The sequence below is a fragment of the Spinacia oleracea genome, chromosome 1 (assembly GCF_020520425.1).
Source record: "Spinacia oleracea cultivar Varoflay chromosome 1, BTI_SOV_V1, whole genome shotgun sequence".
Taxonomy (NCBI): domain Eukaryota; kingdom Viridiplantae; phylum Streptophyta; class Magnoliopsida; order Caryophyllales; family Amaranthaceae; genus Spinacia; species Spinacia oleracea.
The window spans coordinates 82,261,710-82,289,232 of NC_079487.1; the positions used below are offsets into that span (position 1 = coordinate 82,261,710).

General features: G+C 38.4%; 1 protein-coding gene and 1 non-coding gene across 2 annotated transcripts; both read right to left on the minus strand.

Annotated features, from left to right (window-relative positions):
• Positions 1–534: 534 nt before the first annotated feature.
• Positions 535–11,848, minus strand: LOC110776992 (U-box domain-containing protein 4). Its single transcript, XM_021981565.2, has 5 exons — positions 11,560–11,848; positions 10,712–10,992; positions 3,085–3,201; positions 827–2,878; positions 535–736 (listed from the first exon to the last, which is right to left on the minus strand). The coding sequence occupies exons 2-5, from the start codon at positions 10,985–10,987 to the stop codon at positions 680–682; spliced, it is 2,502 nt and encodes an 833-aa protein (XP_021837257.2). The 5' UTR covers positions 10,988–10,992; positions 11,560–11,848; the 3' UTR covers positions 535–679.
• Positions 11,849–27,126: 15,278 nt separating this feature from the next.
• On the minus strand, positions 27,127–27,233 carry LOC130466485 (small nucleolar RNA R71). Its single transcript, XR_008926710.1, has one exon. It is a non-coding gene; the product is annotated as a small nucleolar RNA R71 (small nucleolar RNA).
• Positions 27,234–27,523: the final 290 nt, after the last annotated feature.

Consider the following 27,523-nt stretch of genomic DNA (forward strand, 5'->3'; position numbering starts at 1 on the left):
AAATGCACATACGAAGCCCTAAGCAACAACAATCAGCCTTGAGGCAATTGACCAAAATACCTCCTGCAACCTCACCAATCATCAACTCACAAGGGATGATTTTCTAAATCTATAAACAAAGTATCTGCTCAAATTATTTACAAGGTCAGGTCAGATTTGGTCCATGTAGATGGATAACCCGAAACATCAAATCACCATACATCAAGGTCGAACAAGATCAACATCAAAGTTCATAATAATAAGACTGATAAATTATGAAGTCTGTTGCAAAAAGTTAAGCCACTTCAGAAATTCTACATTAATTAAATTTGTTCAATACCACCAACAGTTACACATGACTCATATGACCAAATCTTTAAAGAATGGTGAATGATGATAGTGAGGGCTTAAGTTCGAGATAGGAAAAGAAGTAACCGCAATACAAGATAGTACTATAACCTTTTAAAGGGAAAGGAAGGCAAATTAGCCGCTCCTCTGTCATCAATCTCATCATACCTCGCAATCCTGGGGTACATAATAGGGAGAAAGAAAAAATTCATAGAAATAATGATCTCAATTGCACTCAGCAAACTATGCCAACAATATGTCGTGCTAAAAATCATAAGCATTATTTGCATGTCAAATTTACATTTTACAGAACTTACAAACAAAATTATCGACCTTGAAAAGTTTTAGGAAGTCAACCCCTTGAATTTTGATGACGTTGGCTTCTAAAGTAACTTAGAAGACTTTGAGCCTGAAAAAAATAAAAAGGTTTGGTTTGTTACTTTGTATATAACAAAGCATATTTCAAGTCAACCTATGCTGGGATGTGTTAGAATTATACCTTCTCTCTAGCTCTGGGAGTGCCTGATTGTGACAAAGCAACCAAAGGTGGAACAGCTCCTTCCTGGAGTACCATATTGCAAAATCTGGAGCTGAAAGTACAAAGCTGTAGAAGTGCAGCAGCAGCATTTTCCTTTCCTCTAGCAGAGCCCAACTCAACAACCTCTACAAGAACAGGAATCCCTCCTGCATGCCCAATGGCAGTCCTTCCCTCAGGAATTGTGGCAAGATTAGCTAAAACAGCAACAGCCTTATCAACCATACCTGCAGCTGGATCCATCAATTCAACTAGATGCCTAACTGCACCAGCCTGCACAATTCTAGCCTTATTCTCATGATATATAGATAAATTAAACAAAGCAGTGGCAGCATCTTTCTTTCCCCGAGGAGTCCCATTTCCTAACAATTCAACCAAAGGACCAATTGCTCCAGACCTTCCTATTTTCGCTTTATTTTCTTCTATTACTGAGAGGCTAAAAAGTGTGGCAGCTGAGTTCTCCCGAGCCTCTGCAGTGCCTGTCTGAAGGACATGAATAAGGGGTTCTATTGCATCTGCATCTGCAATAGCAATTTTATTATTATCGTTTATTGACAAGTTCAGAAGACCAGTCACAGCATTTTCCTGTGTCTTTAGATCTGTCGATTGTAGCAGATCGACCAACAATCTTATGGCCCCGCAATTGGCTATAACTATTCGGTTATCCATATTGTGTTTTGCAAGTAGCCGCAATTGAGTTGTTGCATCTCTTTGTGTTTCTATTGACTCACTTTGCAAGTCCTCAACCAACTTCTTAACTACAGCTTCAGTTTCAGAGAGATCGGGTCTTGTTTCTGTGGTCGATGAAGATATCATCCGTGGAACAAGCCTATCTGATGGTCGGCGCCAAATATTTTGACTACGGGATCTCGCATCCATAAGTCTAGGTGGAAAATCGTGTTCTCTCTGGGAAGTGCTCTCAGGGGCAGCAGTATGTAGTTCTTCCGATAGTTCTCCGGAAGCATCACGGCTATCAGAACCTGAACTCTGCGAAATCTGATTAGCATCTCCAGATAACCGTTGAGCCAAATGCGTTTCCGGGACTCTGTTACCACTTAAGGACATTCCATCATTCCCTTCAGATGGCTGTTCAAGAGAACTGACAGCATTAGAATAATCTCTATGTGCTGGCGACATAGGGCGCTGGCCATTTGAATCCACACTTTTTCTCTCTGAGTTGCTTAACCTGTCTTCCAGAGATATTCTCCCAATATCCAATCCGTGTTCTCTCTCAACCATGCGAAACATAGAGCTATCTGAGGAAGAACGAGGATGTGATGGGGAAGCCCCTTCTCGACGACGGTCACTTGAATGGCTGGAACTTTTGCCATCAAAAACTGCAGAGCGTATCGACTCAGGTGATGCAGGTTGGTTACCTCTAGAATTAGACCTAGTATGAGAATCCCTTAAAGAACCAGAGTCGTTAGGGGAAAGTAGGGTCAGCGGTTGATCTTTGTCTATCGACTTCATAGGGTCAGGCAGTTTCACGTTGTTTATCTCACACCAGTTTGCAATAAGTGCTTTAACTGTATAATTAGGTATCAAATTGGTGTGAACTAATGACTGCCTCGTCTTTGGACATACAGTAAGACCAAGATCAAGCCATTTCCTGATGAAAGCACGTTCATATGTTTGTCCGGAGGATACGATGACAGGGTCCGTCATGAGCTCAAGGGAGAGCGGACAACAAAAATCAGCAGGTATAGGGACAGGTGTACAGCTCTGGGACTGTTTCAACATTACAAGACGTTCATGCATGCGTGTGACAAGAGAAATCAAATGTTCATAGTCATCCACCTCTGCATTTTTTTCAGCCTGCTCAGCATTCTCCTTCAACTTTTCAAGGGCCCCAGCCTCAATTAGAATTTCCTGATTTGACCTTAGGCCCAGGCAATCAGCAATTTTTACGAGCTGCTCTGGGCTTGGGCCATGGTCGCCTGTTTGATCCTTCACAGCATCACTGATGATTGTAGATGTAGTATCTAATCCTATGCTCTTCACCTTTTGTATGCAATGCTGTCCAATAGAGACCGAGCAGACTATATTAGAGATTGGGTTACAAAAGTCGTTGGCAGGTTACAAGTTACAACTCACAAAAGTACTAGAAAAGCAATATAGAGCATTGTAATGTTAAGATGAAATGAAGCAACAATTATACAATACATAAATGGTTTCTCCATCATTCTAAGAGATGAAGCAATCAGTAAGACAACCAAAGGTACCTCAAGAGATGATGAGCTCAACTCCGCAGGGAGGGACTGATGTGAATCTTTCAGCAGCCAGAAGAATTCCAGAACACAATTCTGGATCCTTGCTGTCAATGACTCGGCTCGGAATACCTATAGATAATGGCAGTCAGAAGCAAGCAGCAATGAAGCATAAGGAAAATTTTAGAGAAGTGAAATATCAGGACATGGAATGGTGGAGAAGGATCCACATCCCACATAGGTATAATATTCAGTTTGGACTCGCTCTGTTTTTTTTTCTGTTCCCACTTCTAATCTATTTCACTTTTGACAAACACATCATATCATCTTACCCTACAATGTTTACACCTTTTCACTCTCTCTCTTACTTTTTCCATTTTTTTATTTACACCACCCACCTTTTTACTACTTCACCACTTTTTTCTTACGTCCACCCACCTCTTGAGTCTACAGAAAATTGGTGCATAAAAAAACGGAAGGAGTATATTACTTCAAATCAGGGAGATTTCAGAATAACCATTTTTCTTATATAACTACTTCTCTTGTTTCCAGCCAAGCATTTAAAAGAAATTCATGGATTTATTTGGGACAGATGGGTTTCTATCGTAAGGATAACAAAAGATACAGAAATACCCACGTATACAAATAGAGAAAACAACATGTTTGGATTGCATCGGAACGATTTCGGGAGTAGGTGAAGATTGCATTTATTAGTTAAGGCTCCATTTCCCACAATATGAAAGCTGGATACAGGAGTTAAGTTCTTTCCCCTTCTCAACATCAGATTTAGTGGGGTCAAGGCCCTGGTGTCACGGTCCGGATGTTTTAACACCGGATCGTGCGGCACACTCTTGCCTATGGGGCGCAAGGGCGCAAGCCTTGTGCGGAAAGTGAATCTCAAGACTCGGGGCACGAGCGGGTGCTTGCTTCAGAATGGGCACTCTTGCCTATTGGCGACAAGAGCGAGGGTCGAGGGTCGATCGGGGCGCTTGTGTGCGAACAACAAGAATGTATATGTTTTGTGGGAGACTTTGTTGAGTCTTGGAAAGCTTAAAAACATGCGATAGCATAATATCTATAAAGGCTAGCAAAAACGCAAGTGATTAAGCAAAGGCAACTTCTGATGAGAGGTATTGATCCATACCCCTCATAGAGGTTTATTTTAAGTTAGCTAAAAACAGTCAGTGAACAATGGGATTACAATAACAATATAATTCTCTCTAAAGCTTGAAAAACTATTAGAAAGATCCTAGAAAGCAATAGAAAAGAGAAATACAAGTAAAGGAAGGTTGGATTCTAACATCCTCCCCCTACTTAAGCTGTCGACGTCCTCATCGACTTACAAGAGTTACAATAGATAAAAGAAAAAGCTCTTATCCTAAATTCTGCAGTCTCATTCGCGTCGTTGGTTGACTGTCGTTGTTGGAGTCTTCTTGAATCTTGTTGTGTCTTGGTTGGTTGGTGAGTTTCTTTATGGAGTTGGTGCTTCTTATGAATCCAAGTCTTCCTTGTTTCTGGTTTCTTGCTCAGAGCTGTTGGGCTTGAGCTTGCATCTTGATTCTTGTGTTTGTGGCGAGGGGGTATCTGAGATGTTGCATTCCGAGTGGCTCCATCACTCGCATTGTCGAAAGGTATCGGCCCTTCTCTTTTGTTCTTGTGGGAGTACATGTACTTCGAACTAGACAAGTCTGTCCACCTTCTACAAGCAAAGAATTCAAGTGAGGCATTACAATTGCTTTGCTGGTGCAGAGGAACTCCAATCCAAGCACAAGGTTGAAGTGTTGTCCATATTGACGGCAGTGAAGTTCATTTTTCCTTCCCAATCTCCCAACTTTGTTTCCACCTGTTCTGTCACACAAAGGATTGGCTTGGCTTTAGAGTTGACGGATTTCATGCTACCGTCTTCCTTTCTTGAGTACCAACCCCAATCTTCGGGCTTCTGTTTCGGTCAAAAAGTTGTGAGAGGCGTCAGTGTCGACCGTGGCTCGAGCATTCCTCCCATTCACTACGAGGTCCACATACATCGTGTTCGCTGATCCCTCTATTGTCTTCGGGGCCTCTTTCCCCATTGCATACATCATGTAGACGGAGCTCATTCTGCGGGGCTCATCGTCCTTCTGTCTCTTTCGAGGTTTCCTCCACGGACATGGCCGACAAGTTCCTCTGTAGGTTGTCGATCTCCCCTTTGTGCCTGCACACCATTTGTGTGGGCCTCGACACAGCAAACAGTTAAGGCTACTAATGTTTCCCGAGGGCGTGCTGATCTTGGATTCCTTTGTGGATAGGGAAGGTGATGACCATGATTTCTGCGAGTCTCCTCCCCCGTTTCCTTTCTTGAATCCCCCGATTGAGCTGGACGACACCCTTGAGTCACTTCTCGCACTCTTAGGTGAGCTTGGAGTCGGGCCCTCCAAACTTGTAGGCGTCCCCCTTGGTTCTTCTTCCGAGCGAAGCCCCTTTCCTGCAAAGTAGTCCATTAGTCGCTCTGCAGTAATGGCAGCCGAGAGGGTGTCAACCTTCACCCTCAGGACTTCGCGTTGCGCCGTTTCTTTCAACCCGTGAACAAAGTTGAACAACCGATCCTTCTCATTCATGTCTCGGATGTCTAACATGCAGGCCGAGTATTCCTTCACATAGTCGCGTATGGAGTCCTTGTGGCGGATCTCATGTAGCTTCATTCTTGCAACAAACTCGGTGTTTTCGGGGTAGAACTGATCTTTGAGTTCCTTCTTGAACTCTTCCCAGGTGTCTATCTTTACTTTCCCCTCTTCGATATCGGCGTGCTTTGTGCGCCACCATAGCTTCGCATCATCCGACAAATGCATGGTCATGGTATCCACCTTTAGATTGTCACTATCTGACGAATTCTGAAATACTGCTCCATGTCGAAGAGGAAGTTATCAACTTCCTTCGAGTTTCTAGCGCCGCTGTAGTCTCGAGGCTTTGGAGGTTTGATCTTCATCGGCTCATCGCACCACCTCCACTCGAGTCAATCCTTGCAGCGCGCATCAGGGTCGCGCACTTGTCTTGTGCATCTTCAGCTTGCCCTTTGACAAAACTAAGTTGCTCATGCAGTCCTTCTCTTTCTTTCTCTTTCTTGCATGAGCTCGTTGATATGTGTGTTTTATATAAAGTTTTACCCCCGTCTCTTAGTACTTTTATGCGTCAAATGAGCTCTTAGGAGCCGTTTTTAGTACTAATATGTGTTATTGAGTGTGCCTTGAGTTTCAGGTTTTGATTATGAGAAATTGGTCTTTTTAGACCCGTTTCATGGTGATTTAGGCCACTACGCGATCCCGAGAGAGTTCGGGACGACTATCGTCGACTTGCGGGAGCCTTAGATGCTCATGGTTGAGCCCCGGAAGTTGGACTCGGTGTTGCGGACGAAGGGCGGTTCATTTAGCCTACCGCCCGGTTGATCTATCCTCGCCCACCGGGCGAGCAAGCAGAAGAACAAGCAGTCAACAGGCGCCCGACGGGCGGAGTTTTGCCCGGTGCCCACCGGGCGCCCATCAAAGCAGCAGCAACAAGCTTTCTCTCCTCGCCCGACGGGCGGGAGCTGCCCGACCGGGCGCGTGCCGATGCTTTCCAGAATGTCTCCCTCCGCCCGGCGGGCAGACCTGTGCCCGACGGGCGGATTTCGAGCTGGTCGCCCGACGGGCGGAAGGCTGCCCTACCGGGCGACGACAACCCAACAGGCCTTAGCGCGCGGTTTTCTTTCCGGTTTTCTTTTATTTTTATGGGCAAACTTTGAATACTAGGCTTCATTATCTGAGGGGACATCTTAATTCCTAGTAATGAAACCCTTAGTTTTATTTCCCTTAGTTGAATTCTCTCTCTAAATTTATGCAAACACATAGTTTAATTTTCAATAAAAATCGAAGCTTTCATTTTCCATTGTTCTTGAATTAGGTATTGATCTTATTTTAACTCATTGTCTTGCTTTAATAATGCTTTCAATTAGGATTATCACTTTGTTTATTGTTAATATGCTTGAGTAGTCTAATTTCTAGGGTTGGGGATCCATGAATAATATGAAGGGATGATTGAATAATTGTGATTGTTGGCATTGTAATTGATTCCTATTGATTGGTTTATTTCACTATGCAATTAGATTTGCGCAGGTTTAATTGTGATAGTCATGCAATATCAAGTTAAGATTCGAGAGATGCAATTTGATGTTTAGGCTTGTGTCAATAGGTGGAATTAGAGTTAATACGTAGCGAGATCCCGTTAATTCTAAGTCTATCATTAGTATCGATTCGAGAGAGCATGCTAGTCTAATTAATTACTTTGTTGATTATTGTGATTGTTTATCGTCCTGGATTGTTATTTGTTGGTGAACCTATGCCCTAGATTCTTTAATTCCTGAATTCTTGCTCGTTTAATTATCGTTCGTAGTCTTAGCATACAAACCACCAACCAAATCCTGTTTCCCAATAGTCTAGTTTAATTGACCTAATAATAGAAAAAACACTGTTTCCCTGTGGATTCGATCCTGACTTCCCTTGCTACCTAGCTAGTGGATTTAGGTTTATTTTTTACTCCCTCCGTCCCATAATATAGTGCCTGTTTTCCTAAAATGGTGTCCCTAAATGATGTGCCTATTTCTATTTTAAACCATTAATTTTTACTTTGAAAATTGTACTTTTTGACTTTTATTCAACCCATGTGCTTGATTTTTGTCCTTTTTAGGCCTATTTATTATGTACACACCTTTAATCTATAATTTATCTCTCCATTTTTGCCAACTAACATGTACTTTATCTTGAAAGTACAAATCATTATTGTTTTTATTATCAATGTTATCCTTTACCTTAATAACCGTGATTTTGGTCAAACGGGCACTATATTATGGGACGGAGGGAGTATTAGGTAATACGACTTTAGCCTGTACTCGTCGACTGCATTCTTGAGTCTCTCTATTTCTTTGGTTTGGCCAATCACAATTTCCTCGAGTCGGGTCCAGTTCTCTGACTTGCCCTCTAGCCAGGCTAGTCTCTCTTCGAATGATTCTATCTCAGATTGCTTGTTCGGGTCTCTTGATGCCTAGGTTTGAACCTTGGCTCTGATACCAATTGTCACAGTCCAGATGTTATGACACCGGATCGTGCGGCACGCTCTTGCCTATGGGGCGGCAAGGGCGCAAGCCTTGTGCGGAAAGTGAATCTCAGGGCTCGGGGCACGAGCGGGTGCTTGATACAGAATAGGCACTCTTGTCTATTGGCGACAAGAGCGAGGGTCGATTGGGGCGCTTGTGTGCACACAGCAGGCACATGCGAGACCGACGATAAGAATGTATCTGTTTTGTGGGAGACTTTGTTAAGGCTTGGAAAGCTTAAAAACATGCGATAGCACAATATCTATAAAGGCTAGCAACAATGCAAGTGATTAAGCAAAGGCAACTTCTGATGAGAGGTACTGATCCATACCCCTCATAGAGGTTTATTTAGAATTAGCTAAAAACTGTCAGTGAACACTGGATTACAGTAACAATATAATTCTCTCTAAAGCCTGAAAAACTATTAGAAAGATCCTAGAAAGCAATAAAAAAGAGAAATACAGGTAAAGGAAGGTTGGATTCTAACAGCTGGGCTTCCTTTCTAGAGAGAGAAGATTTAACTTCTCACTATTACCCTATGTATAAAATAAAGACCCACAACCCCCGATCTCAATCAACCTATTACCCAGGTCAATTAACCTCTTCCCCTCCTCTAAAGAAAAATGGAAGCCTTTCAGCCATTTAACAGTTCAATTGTTCAAACTCTCTCATTATATTCAGAGAATGCTTAACACCCGATTATAGCAATTACCTAGGCAGATTACCTTCCGCCTTTGTCATTCGAAAAATTTGCTACTAAGCTGGAATCTCGCCACATAAGTCTTAAATCAAGTTTTTTGTCAGGCTCTTGTTGACATGTGCTCCCAACTCTGGCTCTTGTTGACATTTTCTTCAATCGGGTTTTCCGGCCTGCGGATTTGTGGTCCTATCGTGACGGTTGAAAGATCTCAAAGTCTCTTATCCAATGTATAAAAAAGGTCAAGGTGCATTGAATGAGGCGTACTATATAGGGTTTTTAAAAAGCTGACTGATGTGTGCCTCACTGAATGCACATCGCCTAGAACTAAAAAAAGCATAATACCCCAATCACCCAGCACCCAAGGGCACCTTTTCACACACTCCTCTTAGCTCATGCTGATACACAGCTATATTCTGCGAAGTCGATGTTGTGCTTGTCTTAGATATGTGGGTGTCAATCTACAAGCCGCTGCCCATGGGTCAATCTACATGATGGTATCCATGTTGTGGTCTGCTTACTTAGTAGTATTTGTGTTCTTCCTTTTTTTTGTTGGTTTAGGTAGTTTTATTTTAGACAAGTTCGCTTTTCTTAGTTTTTGCTTTATCTTTTCAATGTGGTCTTAGCTTTTGACATTAGGTCATTGGTTAGATTTGAGCACTTTTGGATTTGTAGAATAATTGCCTGCTTCCTACGACTAACCGGTTTGGCTGCTTCCTAATACAACAACTTTTTAGACAAATCACTAGATAGGAACCAGGCAATTCTTCTAAATATACACAGAGGAGGTGTAAAGGTGCCATAAGGCGCACCAAAAAGTTTACATATGACGCATAACTTGTTTGGCTGTCACACCAAAAAGTTTGTTTTCATTAACTTCACCTCACTTCGATGAGGTTTGCACTTCATACCTGCATTTTGTGCCTAGGCTCTAAGATCCCTATCATGCATCTTAGCCTTTCCAAATAGGTTGCAATCCTTTCCCTAACTACTCATCACATTTCAAATTAGTTTCCTCATTTTCTGTTCATCATCAAGTTCCTAAACAGCAGTAAAGCATGGGATTGACAACTATCATACTCCCTCTAATTCTCACTTAATTTTTTTATTTCTAGTTATTAGACGAAATCCACATGACAAATCAAGACATCGTGTAACTGATCAACCTGTCCTAGGATACTAGTAATAGGAGTAGGTCGAAGCCGTTGAACTGATTCATGAAATGAAAACTATCAATGAGTAGGTCCAAGTGGTTAAATTTTTAATAGGACATGTGCAAACATAATCACAAAATACAAGGATAGATAAACATCTCAGACATGGTAATTGTCAAACTTTTATAATCACAAGATAACAGATAAAAGCATGTTTGTCATATTAAATGCAAAATTGTTTATAAGTATAGCAAAACCCCGTGGAGATTTAAGCGCATATAATTTCATATTTTCCTAACATCCTAAACAAAATGATTATTTGATGTGAGCAAAAGAAAGACACTAAGTTGTGTTTGTAATGTTGTTGCTTCAACGGAGCTAATCTTATGAAGGCTATGATGTGTTTAACTTCTTAAAACGGAATATATGGAAGTAAAATATCAAGAACTGAACAATAAAAACATAGAGCTCTTGAAATATACTCCCTCTATTCTTTAATAATTACAACACCACCCGTTTTAAGAGGTTGCAAGTTAATTGCAACTTTAACTTCTTTGCTTGTGGGTTCCCTCTATCGCTCTCCTCATCACAGTATCACTCTCTATCTTTCTCATCACACAAGCTCTTTATGTTGCAATTATTAAAGAACGGGGGATGTATGATATACCCATATAGATTTCAAAAACTTACAAGATCAACTCTGCTTGCTAAAGGATGCCAGCTCTCAAAGAGATCTTGTGACTCATCGATAGACATTCCAAGTTCTTCTAGTGCCTTGTTGAGAAGCTCATCAAAGGCTACTTCAGTGTCCACGATAGCATCAATTATCGGCTTTAACAGCTTCAATATTTCTTCCATCTTCTGGTAACGTTTTCGCAGTGGTTCGACATCAAAGCCATCACGTGATGATAAACTCAAAAAGGACGATATATTGTGAAGAAGAGCCCTCCACAAAGAGACCTCCATTACACCTGCGCGGGAAGGAAAACTCCAAAGATATCAGAAATACTCTCTGAAACTGCAAACAGTGATAGTTCTTCTATAGGCCTACCAAATTACATATGTGTTGCAATCCGAATCAAACCTAAAGTGGGATTTTAACAAGATAATTGGACAAACATGAACCATAACCAAAGAGCCTTACAACAGCTAAGTTACCCAATTGGTCATCAATAACAGTCACACTTGCTCACATACGTAGAACATCGATAAGTAGCCAAAACCAGGCCCTCCATAAGCGAGGGCAGGAGGGGCGCCCGTCCTGAGCCCGGGGGAAAAGGATAATATGATTTTCAAGTACAATTATGAGCCGAGTATAGACTATTAGACATAAAACTACACCAAAACAAACCTCACAAAAAACCCAACAGAAGATATCTAACAATTTGAAACACAATTTCAGGCAAAATCCATCATCCCCACATGACATTACACACTTTTTGGATCTATAAAGACACAAATAAAATCAACAAAAAGTTGCAAAAAAATCGATACAAAATAGAAAAGTGAAGTAAATTGATGAGGAAAAGAAGCTATACACTGTCGTCAACACCGAGAATAGCAGCGGCTGAGAAGGAGAGGTGGTTGGAAGTACCCCAAATTGAAAACCCACAATGGCAGAGACGCCACCTACTAGAGGCGGTGCTACAACTACAAGATGGTGGTTTTGTTGGAGAAGAGGACAAGGAGAGGCAATCAGAACTCCGGAGGCTGGAGGAGGACGAAGGGGAAGGGGAAGGGGAAGGGGAAGAAGATGACGAGCAGATGCGAGTTGGAGTTTGAGGAGAGAGAAAAATCATTTTGGTTCTTTTTCCCCTTCATTATTTTACTTTGAGGAATTTTCTTGTTTACTTTTTTTTTTTTATTATTCATTTCCTTCAATATTATTTGATGATTTGTAAATTCCCAAAATACACTACTTTTTTATTTATTTCTCACTCTATCGTCCATGTCAGCAAGAAAGCCAGTCTAATTTTTTTATAAAATCTATAATAAACCGCTATCTGAAACAGCGGTTTAAAGAGGTAAACGCTTATAAAACCACGCGGTTTTATAAAGTTTTGTTTTAAAAGAAACCGCTATCTCAGATAGCGGTTTATAACATTGAACCGCCATCTGAGATAGCGGTTTGCTTTAAAACAAGACCGCCAACTCAGATGGCGGTTCAACGCTGAACCGGAAAAAAAAATACTTTTCTTTCTCTCTTGCTGGCGTGGACGGTATGGTGGGAATTAAGTTAGAACGTAACGTATTTTGGGAATTATTGGATCTTTATGCAATATTGAAGGAAATCGCTCTTAAAATTTTTTGTTAAAGTCCTTTGCAAATTCTTGAATAAGGCTCCATTTATTCGGCTTATTTTATCTGAAATTAACTAAATTTATCCGAATGTAACTGAACTTATTTTATCTAAAAAATCTTATTTTGTCTGAAATTAATTTATTTGTGTGTGAAAATATCTAGAAAAAAATTATTTTTCTAAACTTAAATTATCTGAACATATACGAATTTAATTGAACCTATTTTGTCTGAGATAAGTCAAAATAAATCGGACAGAACAGAACCTAAGCTGAAAAATGAAAAAAATTTAAATTATCTGACGATCTTTGAAAATTATATTTGTACTCAGTATTTTCTATTTGGAAATGTTTTGAAAACGCTAAACGATTGGAAAAAAATAAAAATAAAACGTTGATTCAATATTAAGAATATTGAGCGTTTTGCGACGCTTAACTATTTCAAAATTTCTGAAATGCGTAACTCTTTCAATAAATTACAGAGAATCAATCTACCGTCCAAGTAGGCACAGAAAATCGGTTTATTTTTTATCTGGTCAGCTCTACATCGCCATTTGAATTAGCGATTTAGACCACTAAATAGCAATTTGAGTTAGCGATGTAAGAGGCCTAAATCGCCAATACAAATGGCGATATACTACCTTTTACTTGTTTTAGTATGTATCTATAACTTTCCAATTCTCCCAGCAAGATCGCCAATTCAAATGGCGATGTGCCACATAAAAGTAGCCAATTGAAATGGCGAGTTACCTGGTAGACTCGTCATTATAATTGACGATTTTGCTATGGTACATTGCCGTTTTAATTGGCGATTTGGTGTTGAACCGGGAAAATTTTGGTCTTTTACCAACGTTGGCGTGCACAGTAGATTGTGAATTATTTTTTTTGAAAAAAGGGCGTATCTTTGGTGTTTTGACATCTTTAAGCATTTAAGCCGGAAATCGTTCAAGAACATCTATAAGGGAACTCATGAGGTTTTTGAACTTTTTGATGTCCCTGATGGGGACTAAACATGTCGCAATATCTAGACCTTATGCAAGTTATACAATTTACTCCACTTGACTTAATCCTATGACACTACGATGAATATAGTAAACAAAAGGTAAGTAAAGGGTCAAACTCTCGAGGATCAAGTGTTTTCTACACTAGTTAGGCACATGCAATCACTAGCACATTTTATTTCAAACACAATCGTTGATTGGGTTTTTGCACAACTTGTTATGAATTTCACAAACGGGATAATCTATACTAAAGGATAGGGTTATGGAAGAGGGATTCATTTCTCCTAGTTCAACTATGGAAAGAGAAAGTATCTCTTACTCTACTCAAGCATTAACACAAGGCGAATTACAAGTTAATATGGGGAGCATGCATTGTGCACTACTACAAACCATTCCCACCTGATAGTCGCGATGTGGTTCAAGAGTATAGAATCGTGATTGCGGTTTTCTACCTAGTTTCCCGATGGTCATGGTGACAACTAGGTAAATAGAAATGAGGCTCAAGCCCCCACTATAATCACGCTCATAGGGTCAACACGAAGAACAACCCCGTGTCAAATGGAGCATTTTCAGTGTCAACGGCTTTGTGCTCAATGCCTATCTAGGAGCCAGGGCCGGATATAGCATGTGCATTCATACCTATAGCACAGGGCCCCAAAAAATGTTGGGCCCAAAAGGCCACAAATTGTTTTTACAAAAAAGCCTGGTAGTATTAAATAACTACTCCCTCCGTCCCAGATTAGTTGTTACATTTACCTTTGCACAAAGTTTTAGGTGATAAGTGGTTGTTTGGTTATCAATTGTTATTTTATTGAAAAAGTAGATGTGATAGGAGTTAGTGGGGTATTTTTTTAATTGAATGAGAGAGGGAGTCGGGACCAAAAAAAATTGAGTGGGAAGAGAGAGACAATATAATTAATTGTGGGGTCATTCCTAATTTAGAAGTGTAACAACTAATCTGGGACGGACGAAAAAGGAAAGTGTAACAACTAATCTGGGACGGAGGGGAGTATAAGATAAAAATTTGTAAATACTCTTACTAAATACAATTTGTATCAGCGGTTAAGAAGAGCGCCTAGCATAGTAGCATGGGAACATTGACTCTTTGGGACGAGGTTATATTCCTATTCGAAGCATTTCTTTGTTTTGTCTTTTGTTTTTTTCCCCCTCTCCACTCATTGTAGTTAAATTAAAAAGCCATATGACTTACACCTCAAAAAAAAAAAAAAAACAAGCGATATTCTATACACCAAAAAAGTTATTCTATACGTGCATAATTGGCACAGGGCCCCCAAATTATTTAAGACAACCCTGACTATAGCACATGAATCACAACTGTTCCTTTGGGTTTGGAACAAGGAAACAAACAAACAAGACCAACCTAAGTCCATCTAGCATGCTCATACACCCATCTCAGACAATGACATAATACCACAACAACTAGCAAATTAAGCCCAAAAAACACCCAAGTTACATAAAATAAGAGGGAGAAAGAGCTTTAATGCCATAATTCTACTAGGGGTCACCCAACCCCTAAGCTTAAGGGAACTACTCACACATAGTAGAACTTAAACCTAGATGATCTAAGAAAATCATACATGAAAATATGACTTTCTATTTCGTGTAAAGCAACTCAACCTAAAAGATAAACACCAAGAACATACCAAATTGGGTAAAGTAACTCAACCATAAACCATGAAATAAAAAATCATAAATTGTAAAGAAGCTATAAATGAAAGAAATAACAAGATTAAGCTAAGAAATAATACTAGACTTGAATAGAAAGAGGGGATCTTGTTCCTAAAGCGCGGAATTCAGAAGAAATTAAAGAGTTAAACTAAGAAACGAATAAAGTGGTGAGAGGGTGCAACCTAGGAAATTCAGAAAAGTCAGAGAAAAACTACACTACAACACGCTCCACACATGTGGGCTTTAGGGTAACTGTAGGGGCTGATTTTCCTCTTTTTCGGTCACGGGGCTTCCGAAAAAAAAACGTTTTTGAAATGCAAGTTTTAGTGATTTAGCCAAATTCGTTTGAAAATGACTAAATGCACCAAACTTTGACTAATTTGTCAAAAAAAAAACATGATTGTCAAGAATTGACTTGATTTTTTACAATCGCACCCTTAAGGGGAATCAACTACAAGAATCATGTTTAGTGATGTTATAAGGTTTTGAACATTGGAAAATCAAAATTTAACAAAGGGGTGCCCCTACGGCTTTGAACATTCACCACAAAACATTTATGGTATGTTTGGAAAGACCACGATGAAGGAAATAATGCCCTTGATCCAAGTTTGCATTTAATGCTAAGTCTAATAAATGTGGTTCAGTATTAATTAAAGCAAGTTAATTATTCAGTGAGATCAAGTGATCTGAATGCCTAGCGAGGCCGCTTCAGTTCAAGTGAAATTAATGTTATTAATATCACAACTTACTCTTGACTGAACCCGTAGGGTCACACAAATAGTACGTGAACGGATCAATTATCTAGGTGAATATTAAATTCAGTAAATACTCTAATAATGGATATTCGAAAATGACAGATGTTGGTTTTAGTGGGAGCTAAACAAACTGTCAAAAGGCAAAGAAATAATATTTTCCGGAAATGAAGATATTACCGGAAATGGAAGTATGGTTCATAACGGAAATATAAATATCATCGAAGTCGAAGATATTGCCGGAAACGGAAATATGGTTCGTATCGGAAATATTATCGGAAATAGAAATATTGTTGGAATCGGAAATATTACCGGAAACGGAAATATTACCGGAATTGGAAATATTGTCCAAATCGGAAATATTGTCGAAATCGGAAATATTATCGGAGACATAAATATTGTTCGAATCAGAAATAAGTTCCTGAATCGGAAAAACAAATCAGAAGCTCGACGACCGATAGGCAGCGCATGGGCCAGCCCATCGCTCGACGAGCCAGCCCGCAAGTGCATTGCAGCACGCCAGGCAGCAAGGCCCAATGCACAACAATACACGCCAAGCCACAAAGCCCAACGCGCGCGGAGCTGTTTGGGCCAGCGCACAAAGCAGGCTTCGAAGCCTTGCTTGTGCATCAAGTCTGGTCGGTTTGCTTGCTTGCAGAGTTGCAGGCAAGCAGCCGACCAACCCTAATGTTTTAGGGTTTTGATTTTTGGTATAATCCCAAAAATTTCCTAAATTCATTCTAGGGTTTTGGCTTCTAGGGTTTTTCTTATTTCCTATAAATATATGGCCTATGATCATGAATTAAGACACACAATTCAATATGAAGGAAATAATGCCCTTGGTCCAAGTATGCATTTAATGCTCAGTCTAATAAATGCGGTTCAGTATTAATTAACAAGTTAATAATTCAGTGAGATCAAGTGAACTGAATGCCTAGCTAGAGGTCGCTTCAGTTCAAGTGGAATTAATAATATTAATCGACAACTTACTCTTGACTGAACCCGTATGGTCACACAAATAGTACGTGAACGGATCAAGTATTTAAGTGAATATATATTATTCATTAAGTACTCCATTTATGAAAATTCGGAAACGACGGATCTCGGTTCTAGTGGGAGCTGAAATCATCAAAAGGCAAAATAAAGAATACTCCGAAAATGATGATATTGCCGGAAACGGAAATATGGTTCATAACGGAAATATAGATATTGTCCAAGTCGTAGATGTTGCCGGAAACGAAAACATGGTTTGTATCGGAAAATATTATCGGAAATAGAAATATTTCCGGAATCGGAAATATTGCCGAAAATGGAAATATTACCGGAATCGGAAATATTGTCGGAAAATGAAATTATTTCCGGAATCGGAAATATTAACGGAAATGTAAATATTTGTTCGAAACGGAAATGAATTCCGGGATCGGAAAACGAATCGAAAGCTCGATGAGCGACAAGCCAGCAAGCGAGTCGGCCCATCGCTCGACGAGCAAGGCAGCAGCCACGGCCCACGAGGCCGCGCCCTGCGAGCAAGGCCGTATCCATGGGCCGCGCCAAGCTACAAGCAAGGAAGTAGCCCCATGGGTCGCGCCAAGCTACAAGCAAGGCAACAGCCTCATGGGCCTTGCCAAGCCTGCGGCAAGGCAACAGCCATGGGCCGTGCCAAGCCTGAGGCAAGGCAGCAGCGCATGGGCTGTGCCCAGCCTACGAGCATCATGTGCAAGGCCTGCCAAGGCATGGGCCGAGGCAGCACACACACCCATGTGGCCCATCGTGGCTGCATGGGTTGTTCGTCTTGGGATCCAAGAAATATCCAATTGCTTAATTCCCAAGTAACCTTGAATTAAGTATTCCTAGTTTTACTAGAATTCAAATAATTAAGAGTATAAGTATAGTTGCAATTCTAATTGAATAAGAATTTCAATCCTAGTAGATTTGGAAATTCTATTCCTAGTAAAACTCAAATTCCTTATTTCCTACACTACAAATATGAGGCTAGGCCCTCATAATTATAACACATCAATTGAATTGAAATCATATTCTTTATTCCCATTGTGTTCAAGGGAGAGCATAATACAAGCCTAACCCGAATACATATATAAACCTTAAGTAAAATCCTAGTTGGTTAAACCTAAGGTAGATCCTAACGTGATGTGGACTTTCCACGGAGGGGCAACGTTTGGGGATCTAAAGACTTGTTCTTGTTCGGTTCGGGAGCAGCTAGGAAAGGCACGCATCACATTGTATGTATAAATTATGCTAATTGACTATGTGGCAATTAATTTGGATTCTGGTTTTATGGTTTTTCCGCATGAATTATATTGTTGTATTATTCATAACCTAAAAGTGGTATCACGAGCCTCTAATTAATTCCATAATCAATTATAGTTAACATGGATTAAACTTTATAAATTTGCAATGAATTAAACGGGTGATTAATTTCGTGGATGTAATTGATTGCAAATTCGTGCGATTATTTGATTATATGTTCGCAGGATGTTTCGGCATTTTTGTCAATAATGGTCGAAATCGTATGTTTTTATAGTGAAATTCGCATGTAAACGAAGTTTTCAAATTTTGACAAAAATTAAAGATTTGACGCCGAATCCAGAATTCCCAAATTCGAAGCCTAACTATGACTTTTTGGAGATTTTAGTTTTTCGAATGCAAAATTTGTAATTTTTATGATGTTAAATTAAATATTTGCGAATCTTGTATGTAAATCTTGAATCTATGATTGACCTACTGTATATGTTTAACAATTTTAAGGTCTAATCTTGTTAATTATACAACCTAATTTTGTGCAAATTTAGCAATTGGGCAATTGGAGTAGATCTTTTGTAGCTGTTGTGTATAAAGAATCATCAATTCTTGATAATGCCTTTCCAGTAGGAAAGTAAAAGATAATTAGGTAGTTGTCGTTGTTACAAATACCCATAACTTATCTCCATAAAACTCTTTGGTCACAACTTGATGTTTCTTTCTCCTCATGGTTGATTCAGGGTAATAGTCGAGTCTATGGATGAAACTGATGTTGATTCAATCAAGAGTGCAACTGATTTTTTGGGGAATCATATGGAAGATCCTTCATCTTGTATTTTGGGATCTTCTCCTGGTGTAGGAAAGGTCAGTTTAGTTGCTGCATTTACGCTAGGAGTTTGTTGGCTTGGGGATTCAAGCTGGGAAATTCATTGGACCTATAGCCAAGTTATACGGTGGTGGTGGTGGCGGAAGGCCAAATTTCGCACAAGCTGGCGGAAGAAAGCCCAAAAATTTATTAGCTGCTCTTGATAAAGCACGTGATGATATTATTTCCGTTCTCTCAGAGAAAGCAACCTGAGACAGAAGTAACTCCATTTGTTAATAGGTTTTTTTGGTTAACCTATTAACAAATGTAGGGCTTGAGCAATTGGAGTAGATCAATTAAGCAAAGAGAGTTTTTATAGACTTTCAAATGTATATGGCAATGACAATGGCAATCAGAGTTTTTGTAAAGCTACTATGCAAATTAATCAGCTTTTTATGGAATATAATACCTGTTTATTGCTGGAAATTTGTTACAAACTTCTCTACTTCATTGCTAGGAAAATTAGAAATGCAAACTAGCTGTTAGATTCGAATTTTGCAGTTTAAAAACAGTTTGAGTATTTGGTGCAAACAAGTTTAAAAATAGGTGTATATTGTGCAAAAAGTTTATAAATAGGTGCATTTGGTGAATAATAAACATAACTTAACGGAGGACTAACGGAAAGTCAAAATAGGGGTATTTGGTGAACAGTATGAAAAAAATAGGGGTATATTATGTAATTTGAAACACGTAGGGGTGTTTGGTGAATTTCGTGAAACATCAGGGGCATTTCATGAAAAAATTGATAAAATAATTATCTACTCTATATCTTATTTAAGTTTTCACACCTGTAACAGGCCCACAAATTAGGTAATCTGAACAACTTGTAAATTTAACAAACTAGGTTTACAAATTAGATTTCGGGATAATCAAAATAGATTTGTGGCATCTATCTATTACTATATACTAAAAGAGACACCAGGAATGACACGTGTCATTTTCTGGTGCGATTTTTTCCCGCCAAAATATTTTTTTATTTTTTACTTTAAAATAATAAATTACATTACGTTTTTTTAGGAAACTAAGATAAAAAAATATTTTAATTACCATAAATGTGTACTGCATAATATATTATTGGAGGAAAGCTAAATCAATATTATTTTTTCCTTTATGATATAATTTTATTTATGTATTATTATAACTTTTTAATCTGATAAGAAATATAACAAATATTGATAAATGAACTTCTAATGTTAGTCTACTATTAATAATATAATACGGAGTACATGGTAACTGGTAAGTAAGAATGTTAATTAAAATGATAATACATGGTAAGTAGACTAACATATGAGTTTATTTATCAAGAATTTACTCAATTCAAAATATGTTGTATTTGACTAACTCGGTTACGCTCAGGTCTTTTCGAAAATTAGTCTTGAGTCATTTGGGTTTGGTTAACGTTTTTAGATCGATCTACATACAAGTAAACGACTAAAATTTCTAACTTTGTATAGTAATATGCAAATTTAGTTCATTTGAATATTTTTTTTACACAACTTTGAATTTATACTTTTTCATATATCCTTTTTACTTTCATGTTTTCCTAATATCACAAGTCTTTTAGTTACTATTAAAATAATAAAGTTTTTAGTAGTAGCCGTGCGTTGCACGGGACCTAAACTAGTATATTAAAACTAGTCTCTATTATATAAGCCAACTCCTGAGGGTATTTTAGTAAATTAACTTTTTGTGTCCACTTGCGAAAAGACAATAATACCCTCCCCGTTGAAATCCCGCATCCAAACAACACTGCATTTCTAGGGTTAGACTTCTCCCGCAAAGATGGTATTCAATCGCCTCTATCCTCGATCGCCTCGACGGCGGCGTCTCCCTCAACAGCCGCGACGAACTGACTCAGGTGCTGAAACGATTCGACGCGCGTACGAGTTGTAGATGGAAATGGGTTTTAGGGTTTAGGAAATTTTTTTATTGGAGGAGAGAGATTCAAATTGAAACTTTCGTAATAAATAATCGAATTAGGGGTTTAGGAAAGGGGATTGAAGGTCGATAATAGAGGAGAGAGAAAGCGATGGTGGGTGATGGCTCCTTGGAGGCGGCGACGATGGCGGCTCACCTTCCATTTCATCCTTTCAGGTTTAATTTCAAGCTTCTCTCTCCACTTTTTCATTTCAGTGATTGATTCGTAATCTGGTGTTAGGGTTTTACTTCAATTCAATTTAGTTCAAATTCTTGCAGAATTTTCAACTTCTTGCTGAATTTTTAATCGCTGGAATTCTGTTGCACCAACTGAAATTGTTGTTGATGAATCACATTTTATCATCAAACCCTCAATTTCAAATAACCCAGGTAATTAAGGTTTTTGAATTGGCGATTCCAGTAAAAAAAAATTGATTGAATGTTGAAATTTGAGACTGTTTGATCAACATTATAATGGCAATTTGTTGTTCAAATTCTGTTGGTGTGCTTATGATTGTAGTTAACCACATTAACAAGGAGAAGGCCATTAGAGAGATTAGATCTTCTGCGGTTGAAAGACACAAAGGAGGTATTGAATCTATTTCCTTTGAACAAACAGATTTCAGGGCTTTTTTTTAAGTCTGTAAAGTAAGGCCCTCTTTTTTGTTTTCAGTGGTTAGTTGTTGATTAATTTCATTGATATAATCATTTTGGTGCTGGCTCTACAGAATCATTTTGGTGCTGGCGAATAAATCGAGTTCCAGAATCAAAATCTTTCTCTCTCAGGTAAATCACTCAATTTCTTTACTGTTATTGATAGTTGTAGTTGATCAAGGTAATGCCGGGATTTGTCTAACATTAACTGAGTTGTGTTATAATCCCGTAAAGATATATTACCAATATGTATTTTTGTGTTAATTCTTTGAATTTGGTTGTTTAATGCCATTGTGTTTGAGTTTTGATTACATTTTTGTGTTAATTCTCTGAATTTGGTTGTTTAATGCCATTGTGTTTGAATTTTGATTGTATTTTTGTGTTAATTCTTTGAATTTGGTTATTTTATGTTCTGTGATTTGAATTTTGATTGCATTTTTGTGTTGATTCTTTTAATTTCTGAGTGATTTTTATTTGAATGATTTTGATGTGAAATGTGTCGATATACTCACTTCTGCTTCAGATTTGATTTTTGTTCAATTGTTTTACTGTTGAATTTTTCTTTTTCTGCAGTCTTTTAATTGTTTGATTCGAAAATTGTGTAGTTTGATTGGCAAAGTAGTGAAGTACCTAAAATGTAATGAGAATGAGGAGGATTGAAAATTGATATTGTTTGGGTGATGAATGTTGCTTGAGGTATCAAGTTACTGAATGATTTGGTGTGTTGCTGGAATTTGCAGGAAGCATTGATGCTTCTAGACTAATAGCTGATTGAGCGTCAATTTTTACACATGCATCTGTTTTTATTTAAAGCCCTCTCAAGCTGGCAGCTGCGACTGCTTGGAGGTTTGCTGCCAATCTGATTCACAATCGAAGCAAAGAAAATGTAAGAATTCATCTTTTTTTTCTTTATAAATACGAATTATTGTTAAAATAGTTTAATTTTGAATGAAAAACAGTTGGATTTGGATAGATTTATTTCGAATACATCAGCTATGGATTTTGATTTTGGTTTATTTTGTGAGTTTAGTTTGATTCAGAATCGGAAGTTAGTAGTAGGCACCTAAAGACCCTATCCTCGGTGTAACCGAAGCTTTCTTGGTCGATCCTTCTTAGTTGTATGTTTTTTTACTTTAATAATAATACATTTTTTTAATTATTCGGATTACAAAAAAGGGGTAAAGGGAAAAGAATTGGGCATGTTTTAATTTATTTCTTGCTTCCGTTTTTTTGGGTTTTTTTGGTGTTTCAGATTAGGTTATCTCCGTCTCATCTCACCTCACAGATGGAAGCTCCACAAATTCACATAAAGGTGATTTATTCTTTGTTCAGCCTCCAATTTCCAATATCAAGATATACGATTCATTTTGAGTTTATTATTATTATTATTATTATTATTATTATTATTATTATTATTATTATTATTATTTTGACAAATTCAGTTTTTATTTTGAAAATCCATTTGTTGACTTCGCAGGTGCCCCATTTCTCAAGCTCCTCTCTTACAGGTATGAAACTCATTTTTCTTTAATTACAGAAATATGAAGTTCTGTTTTTTTCCTGTCAATTAATTTGTTTCTACAATGTTTTTCAATGAAATGAGTGTTTGTTTGTTTTGGTAGAGGGAATCGTGTTCATGTTCATTCGGTTAAAACTAAAATCAAACTCCGCATGAGGTAATGTTAATTGCTCAATAATTCTGTGAGTCATGAAGTTGAAAAGTGCTCACTTTTTTTTTTAAAGCAATGGGCAAATTTCCAAGAATGCAAAAGAACATAAAACACTAGGAATGAAATAGGCAGTAAACTGCGTATTGACAGCTCTTAAAACAGGAGCAATATAATTAACTTTGGTAGTGAATCAATAACCTGAAATGCAGGGTTTTTCATTTTCTGTTATTGGACTTTTTTTTCGTAATTGTTGATTATAGTGAATCAATAACCTGATTTTAATTCTACTGCTTTGTTTGATCATAGGGACCGAGTAGAAATGCAGGGTTTCAGGTCATATATTTTTTGTTATTGGACCTTTTGATGTGGATTAACCAGTTTGTATTTAGCTAATGGATTTTATTTAGGGTGTTTTTTCCGTTCCTTTTGTTTTTCATCCTTATTGAAAAATCAGATCTGTTTGATTTTTATTCATTTTTTTTTTGCATTAATTCCAGCTCAGATTTTAAGGTTAGAAATCATGTTAAAGTCCTGGCTTGCCACAAGTTCTTCTTTAAAGAAACACTGATCATTTTAGTTGGCTGTTGTGTTTGTGGTTTTATTTTGTAATTGATTGTTACAGTATTTTGAACGGCGACACTGATTTCATCATTCGTGTGGTTTATAATCCCTGCTGTAATGCTGCATTATAAATTTGTTAACTGTTTACGTTTTTGGATGCAGCTATTCTGCAGATTCTTGCATGGTTAGCTTTGGAAATATTCTATTCGTCAGGCATCTCAATCATCACCATAACTTTCTATCTTCTTCTGAGCAACTTAGGTGCCTCTATAACTGAGGTTGCTAATGATTCTATGGTGGTCGAGATTAGTAAACAACCTACTTGTTTAAAGACAGAGCAATCATCTTCCTTGGGGGAGCTTCAGTCATTTGTTTTGATGGCTACTTCAGTTGGGGGAGTACTTGGGAATTTAGTGGGAGGGGTTGCCATTGTAAAGTTCAGCCCTCAATGTATGTTCCTAACTTATGGTGTAATCCTAATTATCCATCTCTTGATAACTATCACGGTCAAAGAGAGATCTCTTAACCTTCCCAAAAAACAATCTGGTGGTGGCATAAACGAATAACTCGCTCAGCTTGCAAGTGCGTTGTGCAAACTTGAGATTGCTTACTCAATTGGTTGGATTGTGGCCTCTTATGCCATGATCCCTGTATGGATAAGTGACTTTCCAGAAGTTGCATCTGGTGCTGCTTCTTGGGATATACTTTTCTATCTTATCAATAGAGATTATATATCCTGGACATTCTAAAATAGTATTAAAATCCCGAAATGTTTTTTCTTACCTATTAATTTTTTAGGTAATTAAATGTAATAATACTAATACAATATTTAGTTTTTAAATACCCGCACGCATCGCGTGCATATAAGACTAGTATATTATACTAAAAGAGAGGAAATCAATGTCATGATGACAAATGTCACTCATTGATTGACTTCTCTTATAGATATTAAAAAAATTATAAAATAAAATAAAATAATTGATTCTATAATTATTTTGTACACTTTTACCTCAAAAAAAAATATTTGATTCTCTTTTCCTTAAAATAAAAAAAGATTTCATTCTATGAATAAGGAATATTTTTAAAACTATATATATTTTCTGTATTTGGTAACAAATATAACCAATATAAGATTATATTTTTATAAAAAAAATTAATCCATTATACAAAGTACGTAGTAAGATTTTTATAAAAATTTAAGAGTAGTCTACTAATTTGTATTTCGTAGTTATATAATTCGAATACAAATAAATTAGAAAATCAATCAAGTATGAGTAAGAGTTGATATGTGCGTTTTATATATTGTTTTCACCCCCGTCCCTTAGTACTTTTATGCGTCAAATGAGCTCCTAGGAGCCATTTTAGTACTAATCTGTGTATTTTAGTGTGCCTTGAGTTTCAGGAATACTTAGTGAGAAATTGGTCTTTTTAGGCCCGTTTCTTGATGATTTAGGCCACTACAGGATCCCGAGGGAGATCGGGACGACTTTTGTCGACTTACGGGAGCCCTAGATGTTCATGACCGAGCCCCGGAAGTTAGACTCGGTGTTGTGGACGAAGGGCAGATCACTTAGCCCTCCGCCCGGTGGATTGCCCCTCGCCCATCGGGCGAGCAAGCAGAGGATCAGGTCGTCAGAGGGCGCCCGACGGGCGGAGTCTCGCCCGGTGCCCACCGGGCGCCCATCAGAAGTAGCAGCAGCAGAAATCGCCCTCCGCCCGACGGGCGAGAGCCGCCCGACCGGGCGCGCGGAGAAGATTTCCAGAAGTCTCCCTCCGCCCGGCGGGCAGACCTGCGCTCGACGGGCGGGTTACGAGCTGGTCGCCCGCGGGCGGAAGGCCGCCCGACCGGGCGACGACAACCTAGGAGCGTTTTTGCGCGCGGTTTACTTAGTTTTTCCGGTTTTTCTTAATGCTTTTTGGGCTAAACTATAAATATAGCCTTTGTTAATTTAGTGAAGGACCTTATTATCTCATACTCTAGTATTAAACACTTGGTTTTTTCTCTCTAATTTGTTCAAAACACTTAGTTTATTTTCAATCAAAAATTCAAGCTTTCATTTGCCATTGTTCTTTAATTAGGTATTATTCTTTATTTCAATTCTTTTTTTAAGCTTTAATTATGTTTTCAATCATGCCAATTTCTTTGTTTATTGTTAATATGCTTGAGTAGTCTAATTTCTAGGGTTTGGGAATCCATGAATAACATGAAGGGACATTGAATAATTGTGATTGTTGGCATTGTAATTAATTCCTATTGATTGGTTATTATTACTATACAATTAGATTTGCGCAGGTTTAATTGTGGTAGTTTGGCAATATCAAGTTAAGATTCGAGAGATGCAATTTGATGTTTAGGCTTGTGTCAATAGGTGGAATTAGAGCTAATACGTAGCGAGAGCCCGTTAATTCTAAGTCTATGATTAGTATCGATTCGAGAGAGCATGCTAATCTAATTAACTGCTTTGTTGATTAATGTGATTGTTTATCGTCCTGGATTGTTATTTGTTGGTGAACCTATGCCCTAGATCCTTTAATTCCTGAATTCTTAATTGTTTAATTATCGTTCGTAGTCTTAGCATACAAACCAACCAATTCTTGTTTCCCAATAGTCTAGTTTAGTTGATTAATAGTAGAAAGAACACTGTTTCCCTGTGGATTCGATCCTGACTTCCCTTTCTACCTAGATAGTGGACCTTAGGTTATTTTTGATTAGCTAGGTAATACGACTTTAGCCTGTCAAAATTTGGCGCCGTTGCCGGGGAAACGGTTTTATTTTCTGTTGTTGATTGCTTATCCTAGATTATTGTTTGTTACTACTCAAGGAACTCACGTTCCTTGAGACCGGATCTCACATTGTTTTGTAGTCTTTGTCTATACCCAGGACCGTAGGTACTAGTAATCTTACTCCATTCGATCCTGAGCCCGAAAGAACCTTTCGTAGACGAAGAACTTTCATTGCACAGTGTGGAAATTACTCTGATTCTGATCATAATATTGGCGATCTTTTTCCTTCAGATACAGATTCAGTTTCAGAGATAGAGATGGGTGACGAAAATCTGATACCGCCACCTACCCCACGGCTTACAGACTATTCTAAGCCAAGTCTGTCCGTGCTACCAAAGGCGATCATGCCTTCTATTGCAGCTGAGACCTTCAAGATTGAGCCTGCATTGATTAACATGATCGAGAGACGCCAGTACGGTGGGGAAGCAGGTGAAGATCCGAATCTTTACATTCAGTCCTTTATCCAATATTGTTCCACCATCAAGCAAAAGGGATTGACTCCGGAGCAGACTATGGAGATACTTTTCCCGTTCTCTTTGAGTGGGAAATAGCAACTGTGGATTAATGGGTTGAATCGGGCGGCTTTGAAAATCAATAATTGGGAATCCTTGGCTCTTGCTTTTTATGTTAAATATTTTCCACCTGAGAAAACGGCTCGTCTGAGGGGTCAGATATTAGGTATCTCACAACAAGCGGATGAGAGTTTGTTCGAGGTCTGGGAGAGATTCAAGGATTTGCAAAGAGAGTGCCCGCACCATGGTTTGGAAGATTGGTTCTTGATTCAGCAGTTTTATAATGGTCTGGGCAATGAGTCTAGATGTTTGTTGGATTCAGCTGCAAGTGGGAGGTTCATGCAACTTGAGGTGCCTAGAGCTATGGAGGTGATTGAGGAGATAGCCATTCACAATGCCCAGTATAGAAATCCTAGAGGTCTATCTAACAGGGGTGGTAAGCATGATTTAAATTCTATTGAACAATTAACTGCCCAATTGACTGCTTTACACTATAAGTTTGATAATATGCAAGCAGCCAATACTCAATCTTCCCAACCTG

Excerpts from the sequence above, each read along its gene's own strand:
- LOC110776992 (XM_021981565.2), bottom strand. The coding sequence starts at position 10,987 with ATGGAGGTCTCTTTGTGGAGGGCTCTTCTTCACAATATATCGTCCTTT. Across the intron at positions 3,202-10,711 it reads TAGCAAGCAGAGTTGATCTT|GTATTCCGAGCCGAGTCATT; the intron begins GTAAGTTTTTGA and ends CATTATCTATAG. Across the intron at positions 2,879-3,084 it reads TGAGCTCATCATCTCTTGAG|CATTGCATACAAAAGGTGAA; the intron begins GTACCTTTGGTT and ends TCTATTGGACAG.